At 36.2% G+C, this 10,943-nt stretch overlaps 1 protein-coding gene across 1 annotated transcript; it reads left to right on the plus strand.

Moving 5' to 3' along the window:
- Positions 1-6,721: 6,721 nt before the first annotated feature.
- Positions 6,722-10,606, plus strand: LOC129923450 (uncharacterized). The gene is made up of 3 exons (XM_056014359.1): positions 6,722-7,340; positions 7,665-9,115; positions 10,568-10,606. The coding sequence occupies exons 1-3, from the start codon at positions 6,722-6,724 to the stop codon at positions 10,604-10,606; spliced, it is 2,109 nt and encodes a 702-aa protein (XP_055870334.1).
- Positions 10,607-10,943: the final 337 nt, after the last annotated feature.

A 10,943-nucleotide genomic window follows, 5' to 3' on the forward strand; every position in this document is an offset into this window, starting at 1 on the left:
AAGGAAAACAACTACCTAAAACCAAAGTATGTAATGAAAATCTCTCCCCAATGCTATGGTACATCTAATTTTGATACGACACCATCCCAAAAATGTAATTAACGGTATTAGATTTTTCTAGAATTCTCTTTTTCTCTCACTATATATACAAACATCTGGAACAAACTATTATAGATACTTAAAACTATTGCGATGTTTTGGAAGGAAAATTAAAGGTGAATCAAATTTTCAATTGCTTTTCGTTGTTGTTTTTTTATATTAACATGACGGACGGACAGATTGACAGACGAAACGCACAAAAAATGCGGCTTTAATCCTCTTCAAAAGAATTCTTTTAGAACTCAGTGCACCAATGTAAATAAACCTTTCGTTAAATCTCTCGTGTTAATAAAGACATTTTTTTGGTACTAGCCCAAGGTGACGTAATGGATTTTTTTTCCTTTGGCGTCATATGGAATGAATTCTTTTAATGTTATGCTAAAAAAAAAAACCGGTGCACCAATGTCTATGAGCCCTCGAAAACTTGCTCGTACTGATGAAGACATTTTTTAGCCTAACTAGACCGTGTGACGTAGTAGATTTTTTTCCTTTGACTTCATATGGAATTAATTCTTTAAATGAAATGCTAAAACAACTCGGTATAGTAATGTTTTTTAAACCTCATTATCTAACTTGTATTTAAAAAAGACATAATAGTTAGATTTATATCTTATCTAGATTTTTTAAACTAGATCTAGATTTTTAGGGTACATCTAGATTTTTAAAACTAGATCTATAATTATATTCTAATTAAAAATCATTGTGGATTCTAGATCTAGAATTTCTAGGTCTAGTTTAGAATGATAGAGACTAGATCAATATATAGAATTTCTATTTCAAGACTTCAATTGTAGAGTTTGATTTCCAAACGTCTATATCAATATTACAATGTTCTAATATACTAAAAGTAATACACTATTTTTAAATTCAATGTTGCATTCAGTCTATTGATAATTTATCTAGGAATTTTTCATAAATGTAATCTAAATTACAACTTTATTATTAGAAATTTGCATTTCTATATCTAGATCTAGTAAATATAGATCTTAAGAAAACTAAATCTGAAGTTTAAATTAGGTAGATCTACATTCTCATTCTAGTTCCATTTGAAATGAAAATGCCACTAGCTCTGTTGGTAACTGTGCTGAGACATTGAAGTAAAAGTAAAAAATAAAGTTCCCCTTTCAGACCTTGTGGTCTATAGGGCAGATGATGTAAACTTCATCTGTTTCAGTAGCCTACGGTTAACGAGGGTGTCGTGTGGCCAACACAACGACCAACCACCTTTACTTTTCCCCAACTAATGTCAGGTACCCATTAGAGCTGGGTGGACTCAGAGGCGCCAAAAAAAAACGAAATTAAAAATCCCAGTCTTCACCAGGATTCGAACCCGGGACCTTGGCTAGGAAGCCAAATGCTTTACCACTCAGCCACCGCGCCTTCAATATTGAAGTACAAACACGATATCTGTTCTTTTCTTCTTCTTTTTTCTTCGATTAAAAATCAATGCTGAAAGATTATCTAAAATCTCTCGTCTGACATATTGTACATATCCGTGGATATCATGCCGTAATGTGTAATATATCTCTTTATCGATAATAGGCTATCATGTTGTAACCAGTTTGTTAATAAAAAGTTAACATCAATGCCTGGTCGTGCGGTTAGCGTGCTGGACTGATTATCTCGACGGTCCCGGGTTCGTGCCCTGCTCGCTGCCATCCCCCGTCGTTGAGCGGGAGGTTTGGACAAGGAAGTTAATTATCTTTAACTATGAAGAAATATCCAAAACATGTAAAACTGAAAAAAAAAACATTTTTTTTTTAAAACGTCAAATGAATCTTTGAAACATTATTACATTTGACAATCAAAATAAAACACGTCTTGAATATTCCTTGCGAATAGGCGGATCCAACAAGGATCCGACGGGGGCCTCCTCCAAGTCTATCCCAATACTGTGGAAGACTAATTGAATAATAGTGGGAAAAACCGGAAGTCAAACTATACAATATCAGTGGAGGAATCAGGATGTAGAGCTGCAGAATGGAAGACTCCTACATCCCTAAACGACTCCTTTATGACCAACTAAGGGAAGGGAAGCGCTCACAAGGTGGACAAAGAAAACGCTACAGGGACACCTCAAAGCGGCTCTGAAAGCATTCAGCATTGACCCAGCCACCTGAGAGATGGAAGAACATGAGCATCATGGCCTCACGCTGTGAAAACTGGCGTACAAATTGCAGAGGACAAGATAACAGCGCTGGCAGAAGAAAAGCGTCAAAGAAAAATAAAACAGGGTCAATAACTTTAGCTCCAGCTGGAATAACCTGCCCAGTGTGCAGCCGAACATTGTGGACTTACATAGGTCTCACCAGCCACATAAGGAGCCACAAAACCCCAGTGCAAGGCTCTCAGCCTCCTGGATGATAAAAGTGGTTATTATCGAACCACGATGGACGAACTATTTATATATATATACTGTGTGCTTTGTGTTTTATATGTTTTTCATTATGTGCATTGTCACACTGTGTATTTATTATGTGCATTGTCACACTGTCTATTTATTATGTGCATTGTCACACTGTGTATTTATTATGTGCATTGTCACACTGTCTATTTATTATGTGCATTGACACACTGTCTATTTATTATGTGCATTGTCACACTGTGTATTTATTATGTGCATTGTCATACTGTCTATTTATTATGTGCATTGTCAGACTGTCTATTTATTATGTGCATTGTCACACTGTGTATTTATTATGTGCATTGTCAGACTGTCTATTTATTATGTGCATTGTCACACTGTGTATTTATTATGTGCATTGTCACACTGTGTATTTATTATGTGCATTGTCACACTGTGTATTTATTATGTGCATTGTCATACTGTCTATTTATTATGTGCATTGTCAGACTGTCTATTTATTATGTGCATTGTCACACTGTGTATTTATTATGTGCATTGTCACACTGTGTATTTATTATGTGCATTGTCACACTGTGTATTTATTATGTGCATTGTCACACTGTGTATTTATTATGTGCATTGTCAGACTGTCTATTTATTATGTGCATTGTCACACTGTGTATTTGTTATGTGCATTGTCACACTGTCTATTTATTATGTGCATTGTCACACTGTGTATTTATTATGTGCATTGTCACACTGTGTATTTATTATGTGCATTGTCACACTGTGTATTTATTATGTGCATTGTCACACTGTGTATTTATTATGTGCATTGTCACACTGTGTATTTATTATGTGCATTGTCACACTGTCTATTTATTAAGTATTTTCACTTATCTGTTTGCTACAGTCTGTAGCAAACAGATACATTTAATTTCTTTTTTTTGGTCGCAATGCAGTTTAAATCGGTATGATACATTCATGTGAATTATAAATAGTAGATCTGTTTCTTTTATTAGTTGCCTGTGATCTCTTGTGAATTGTAAATAGCAGACCTGTTTCTTTAATTAGTTTACTGTGATCTTTTGTGAATTATAAATAGTAGGCCTGTTTCTTTTATTAGTTGACTGTGATATTTTGTGAATTATAAATAGTAGATCTATTTCCTTAATTAGTTGACTGTGATTTCTTGTGAATTATAAATAGTAGACCTATTTCTTTAATTAGTTGCCTGTGATCTCTTGTGAATGCAATAGTTTTATCTGTCAGACTTTCCGACATGTTTTCTACATTTCACCTGATCTGAAACTGGTTTTTAGGAAAGCGTACAGAAGGTGTGTTGGGAAAGAAACACCACATAAGATGCTTAACTTTACATTTTTTTGTGTTTAGAAGAGTGTTGCAAGGGGAAACAATCTCCAACAGAACACGGCGAGGACTGTCCAGTGTTAAGAACCACTCCGTTCAGTGTTAAGAACCACTCCGTTCAGTGTTAAGAACCACTCCGTTCAGTGTTAAGAACCACTCCGTTCAGTGTTAAGAACCACTCCGTTCAGTGTTAAGAACCACTCCGTTCAGTGTTAAGAACCACTCCGTTCAGTGTTAAGAACCACTCCGTTCAGTGTTAAGAACCACTCCGTTCAGTGTTAAGAACCACTCCGTTCAGTGTTAAGAACCACTCCGTTCAGTGTTAAGAACCACTCCGTTCGTGTTACAAAAAGATTTAAAAAGTTAACAATGTCCGCATTACTTGTCAATTAGGTTTTAATTTATTTTTAAATCACTGGTATAATATATGAATACACGGTGTTTGTTTAAACACAAGGTCTGAAAAGGAAATTTTACTTTTTACTTTTTTACTATGTAACCTAATTCATGATATGTATAAACTAGTGTAGAGTATCGTAAGATAGTGTGTATAAAGTATGGCCTGAGAATATATATACAATGCAGGAAGTTGCTATATATAAAGTATAGTTCAGTGATGGAATATTCTTGCAATATTCTTTTTTTTTTATATAAACTTTGGCTCAACTAACTCTCGCTGTCTGGTACACAATTTGTACACGTTATTTCTCCTATGCTCGGATCAGGTTGAAACTTTATACCACTATTTCTGATACCTGACAAAACATGAATCAATAAAAAGAATTAACCAATTATATAATTAATTATTAGTAGTTAATTATTTTGTTTGGTATCGAAAATGGAAAATATATGCTACTTAATGAGAGATTGGGCTATATATATGGAGTTATTTCCCGAATAACTATTGGAAAACGTTTTTTTCTCCCACTTCCTCGCATCAAGAGGAAATTGTAAATAATTATTTATAGTCAATGACGATACATGAATCAATTTTTAAAAATTTAACCAATTAGTTAATCAGTTATTGGTAATTAATTGTTTATATAGAAAAAAGGGCAGCTTATTCCTGCAGTATTTTGCAGTTCTTCCCCTTAGATAAACTTTGTTTTTAAAAAAGTTTTTTTTTCTGTTCCTTGTTCATGTGTATAGTTATATATATATATGGCAAACCAACAATAGATTTTATAGGGGAAGTTTATATTGGGAAAGGGGAGGGGGGGGGGGTGAGTGGATGACAACATAAGCCTACTATAACTGTCACATCGGAGATCCAAAGTTAAGAAAAAAAAATATTTTCCAAAATGGTGTCCTCGCTTTGACACTTGAGGCTGAATATACAAGTCTTTGTTAGGTCTGTATGTGATCAGCCTCAAGTTTCCAAGTAGATTCTAATGTGCTTGCCAAATGTTATTTCACTTGGGTTCAGTGCATTAAAAGTTCACAACAAACAAAAAAAAGTGTACGTTTTTAAAAAAATATGACGTTGACTTATGAATCCGTTTGTTATTTTGACCTCTGACCTTTGATGACGACAATGCCTTGGCCACGGACGTACTGTAAATATTTTGTCACACACATTTCGTATAGGGAACTAAATTTTTTACTACATAAACAAAAGTACCCTATCTTATTTTTTTTTTTCAATAGGCTTTTTTTTGTGCACAATGAAAACGCAATAAAAGTCCACTAGTATGTAGTCTTTGACTAGAATAGGGAATACTTTGGTTTTAAATGGAACTATTAGAGAACTCTTGCAAAATCCGCGGTGTACATTATTTAAACACAACGAATAGATTCCGTCAAAAAACAACAACTGGCGAAACAAATTTTAGGTTTTGGGTTAAGTTTCATTTGTAAATAAAAGTATCAATAATAATTTCATATTGTAAATCATAAATACTAATGTTATATTTTGAATGTTTTTTTTTAATGTATAATTTCAAAAATACATTTTAAGACATAATCTTGCTAGACATTGTCATCCTCAGTATCATCTGTCCCTTGACTTTCGTCATAGTGGTGCTGTGACAGTTCCAATAACCAAATATCTTCTTCTTTCACTGTCAGTGGCTGTTCTTGGTAGGATATTGAGAGAGAGGCCGGTCCATTCTTTTATATTATCCAGCCAGCTTATTTTGGACGACCCTTTCTTCGTACTCCTTCCACTGTACCTTGAAGAATGACTTTTGATAGTGAGTCATGTCTTACAATAGGACCAAACCCCAGCTCAACTTTTATTTCTTCATAGTATTGAGGAGTTCCTCCATTTCGCTAGTCATTTCTCTTCTTTTCCTTTACCCAACATTTTTCTGTAGCATTTCCTCTCAATGGCTTGATTCTTCTTTCACCGTTCAGTGTCCAACTTTCACAACTGTGGTGACACGGTTGCTGTGTGGTCAACCGTGACACACGGTCAAGTGTTGAGTATCGAGAGTTAGGGGACTTGGGGGAAGTGACTAGTGTGTAAACACGAGAGAGAGAAAGGTCAGCGAGTGAAGCAGGAGATCTGTACATAACGTTGCCGTGTATATATGTTTTGTTAAAATGTTCCACAATTAAAAGGCACTTTAAACGTAAAAGGACTTGTTTCTTCACAACTGGCGACCACGACGAGATACGACGAGGCACAAGTAAGTGGAAATGTCGATGTACAAAATATTTAGAGAAGCGGGCAAGGAAAATGGCCTGCAAGGCGAAGAACTTGAAAAGTTCATTACACTAAAAATAACACAGGAGGAAGAAAGGGAAGAAAGGAGATTTAATAGGGAAGAAGCCAAAAAGAAAGAAGAAGATAGTAGAAGGAAGGAAATCTTACAACTAGAACTAAAACTTAAAGAAAAGAAAGACAAAGAACAGCAAAATGAAAAGGAGGAACACTTTGACAAATACAAACAATTAGACAGAATGTCTCCATTTGACGAGAGCCAGAATGAGTGCATTGACTCATATCTACTGAGATTTGAGGATATAGCAACATCATGCAACCTCCCACAGACAGAATGGGCAAGAAGCCTCATGGGGCGCTTAAAAGGTAGAGCCATCAACATCTGTCTTCAAATGAGAGATGAAGAAAGAAAAGAGTACGTGGCCGTGAGGGAGGCGTTGCTGAGACAGTTTGGCTCCACAAGTTACGAATACAGAAGGAGATTGAAAGAGTCGACACCTCTGGCGAACGACGATCCACAAATATTCGTCACCAACATGTCGATATACTTCGATCGATGGGTAGACCTGTCAAAAGTGGATCACAAATATGAAACCCTCAGAGAACACATCATAATGGACGCTGTGATGGAAGCTTACAATAATAATGTGAAAACATACGTCACGGAGCGAGAGCCAAAGACCATCAGCAGCCTGATAGCACAACTAAGGCAGTATAAGGCCGCACACCCAAGGGAAGTGTTAGCTAGAGAGAACCCAACTGCGGCATCAGCTTGTATGGTGAACAACGCTGCAAGAATGCGGACTCCAAGCCCTCTATATAGAAGAGAGAACGCTGACAAGAGCACACCATATACAGGTAGAAGAGAGAAAGATATCGACTTAAGCCCAAAATATAGATCTCGAAGAGAGAAAGATGAAGAAATGAGCCCAACATATAGAGATCGAAGAGAGAAAGATGAAGAAATAAGCCCAACATATAGAGATCGAAGAGAGAACGCAGATAGGAGCCCAACATATACATATAAGAAAGACACAGATAAGAGCCCAACATATACATATAGAAGAGGGAAAGATGAAGATAAGAGCCCAACATATACCTACAAGGAACGAGAATACCGACGTAACCAGCAAAAGGTTCGTTTCCAATGTCAAATTTGCGGTAGAACAAACCACATTACAGACACTTGCTTCTACAACCGACGCAATAGAGTTTTGAACAACAGACCCAGAGATAGAGCATTTGCTGCCAAACACGCTAATAAACTGCAGGAATACCCAGGCTTTGTGGGAGAACAAATGACCAACGTACTGTACGATACAGGTGCAACTGCAATTTTAGTCGCAAAAGAATACGTCAACCCACAAGAGTACACCGGAAGAAGACAAGACTGTGTTGGTTACACGGGTCAAGTAACTACACATCTGGTAGCACGTATCAACATACACACACCGTTCATCAGTGGTTGGCATGAGGCTTTAGTACTAGACAATAAGCCTGACAACATTGGTCTTATCATTGGCTGTATCAAAGGCTCTAAACCTTGCACAGTAGAAGAATTGAACAAGTGGAAAGAAAAATACACACAGAAATGTTCCATGGTTACTACAAGAGCTCAGAAGAAAGCAGAAGAAGTGCTAAATACAAACGATAACATACAAGTTCCTTATAACAATGAAAATGAAAATACAGAAACAGAAAATAGCGATATGAGAAGCCATAATCAAGTGAACAACCCGAATGAAATCTCCACAGAAAGTCAAGACCCACTACACATTAAAACAGAAAAATTTGTCAGTGAACAGAAAAATGACCCAGATCTAATAAAACTCATAGAAAGTGAAGCTCCACCAAGACGAGGGTTAATTAAGATAGGCGAAGATGGTGCCTATGTGAGAGAAATTCATCTGAAAGCAGGCAAGACACAACAATTGCTAGTTCCAAAGAAGTATAGAGAAACAATTTTAAAGCTTGCACATGACACCCCGTTTGCCGGACATATGGGAGTAAAGAGAACATTGAATAGAATCTTGAATGAATTTTTTTGGCCTAGAATTACGCAAGAAGTCAAGGCCTACATAAAATCCTGCCATATTTGCCAAATACATGGAGCAAAGGGAACATATATGCAAGCTCCAATACAAACAACAGACTTAAGTGAAATGCCATTTGAAAAGATAGCCGTAGATATTATTGGACCAATGCCAGTAATATCCGGAAGAGGCCATCGCTACATATTGACTGTTGTAGACATGTGCACACGGTTTCCAGAAGCAATACCATTGAAAAGAATTTCTTCCGAAGATGTCGGAGACGCACTTACAGCAATATTTGCAAGAACAGGTTACCCTCGCATAATACTGAGTGATCAAGGCACCCAGTTTAAATCAAATGAATTCGCACAGTTTTGCAAAACTCTGAATATTAAACAACAATTTGCTGCCCGTTTTCACCCCAAAGCAAATGGGATGTGCGAACGCCTGAATTCAACGCTGAAAACAATGCTGAACAAAGTAGCACAGGACAACCCAACAGACTGGGACAAGCTGATCAACCCCATACTGTTCGCCTACAGAGAAGTACCACACACAACAACGGGCTTCTCAACATTCGAGATGCTCTATGGCTCACCTGTTAGGGGACCCATGTCACTATACAGAGACTTTCTAGTTAATAGGAACATAGAACATGACGTACTCACAGGATACGATCTTGTCATCAAGACAAGACAAAATATAATCAAAGCATGCGAAACCGTCCAAAAGCAAACAAACAGAGAGAAACCAGAACTATTGAGAAAGCTAAATCAGGGTCGAAAGTTGAGAACACTACAAGTTGGTGATAATGTCATGGTTCTGCTGCCTGACAGAAATAACCAGCTATTTATAAAGTGGCAGGGCCCATTCCAAGTCACAAAGGTGATTTCGAAGGTCGACTACAGCATAAACATCAGAGGCCGAGACAAAGTATTTCACATCAATATGCTGAAGCTGTACATGCCCAGACCATTTACTCTTTCAACAAACGCTAATCAAGACACGCAAGACAGTTGTAGAGTAATGGTGATAGAACCAATAGAGGAAGCAGATGATGTCTAGGGACGCTCGACTTAGGTTAATTCATTAATCAGATGATGAGAAAATTAACAAATAACTTGTATGATAACTTTAAAATTTGTCTTGTCAAAATTGAATGAACATTACACTTCTGAATTTTTTTTTATTTCATTCAGAGATGTGAAAGTTGTACTACAATTTAGTTTTTAAGTTTGTTGCATTGATTGTAGTCATAGATGTCCATGTAGGAACTGATATGAAAGAAACACAAAGTAAACAATTCCCTTAATTTGGAAGATATTTTGATGTAACATAAAGTATGAACTAATTGTGCATTTTTCACCTGACAATGTTGGCATTCAAAAGATTATTGTTACAGAGAAAAAACTAAATGCGTGTATTTTTTTTTTTTTGTATATAAGATTGTATAATATAACAGGAAAGCTTTCTACGATAGTTCAATTGGAAATGTCCCTTGCAATAACATATTATTGAAAATTTATTTGTCGTCATAGGCATTATCAGTTCTCTCATAATTGAAGATGCCATTGTATTACATGTCATTGTTTTTTTTTTCTTGACGATGCTAAACATTATTAATGTACACCCAAACTATTGGTTTCATGAAATTTTGATACGATCAAAATTTTTCTCTGCCCTGGGAGGACTGTGGTGACACGGTTGCTGTGTGGTCAACCGTGACACACGGTCAAGTGTTGAGTATCGAGAGTTAGGGGACTTGGGGGAAGTGACTAGTGTGTAAACACGAGAGAGAGAAAGGTCAGCGAGTGAAGCAGGAGATCTGTACATAACGTTGCCGTGTATATATGTTTTGTTAAAATGTTCCACAATTAAAAGGCACTTTAAACGTAAAAGGACTTGTTTCTTCACAACAACCTTATATGAGTACAGAGACCACTAGCCAAGAATACAGCTTTAATTTTACATGGAAGCTGATGTTACTCTTCCAGATTATCCACAGTTTGCTTAGTTGACTTTATACTATATAATGTTGTTGTTCAATCTCAGAAAGATATCAAGAAAGTTTCATGGAAATCATTAATGTGAAAGAATTTAAAAAAATAGAAAGTAGCTTATCTTATTAGTTTATTTTAATATTTACTTTATTTGTAAACAATTTACTTAATACTTCATTTACTTTCCAACAAACGATCTCCTTTGATCCTACACGAGGAAGCACGGCCCTTACAAGGAGCTCAGATTCTAGGGAATAGTTGTTGCAATCACATTCACGTTCACAAGAAATTAAGTTTTGTGTAAGCTCACAAAATGGGGCCAAGTTGTACAAGAGCTAAACTGCAGCTCCTACAGACGGAGTTACATCAATTAAGAGAAATGGGATGAAGTAATTAAAGAAAAACTAAAGTTTTTTTTAATAAACTTT

This window comes from Biomphalaria glabrata, chromosome 16, assembly GCF_947242115.1.
Source record: "Biomphalaria glabrata chromosome 16, xgBioGlab47.1, whole genome shotgun sequence".
NCBI classification, from domain to species: Eukaryota; Metazoa; Mollusca; class Gastropoda; family Planorbidae; genus Biomphalaria; species Biomphalaria glabrata.

Coding starts and splice junctions, on each gene's coding strand:
- LOC129923450 (XM_056014359.1), top strand. CDS start 6,722: ATGTCTCCATTTGACGAGAGCCAGAATGAGTGCATTGACTCATATCTA. Junction 7,341..7,664: donor CAAGAGCACACCATATACAG/GTAGAAGAGAGA, acceptor ACCACATTACAG/ACACTTGCTTCTACAACCGA. Junction 9,116..10,567: donor AGATGCTCTATGGCTCACCT/GTTAGGGGACCC, acceptor GTTCAATCTCAG/AAAGATATCAAGAAAGTTTC.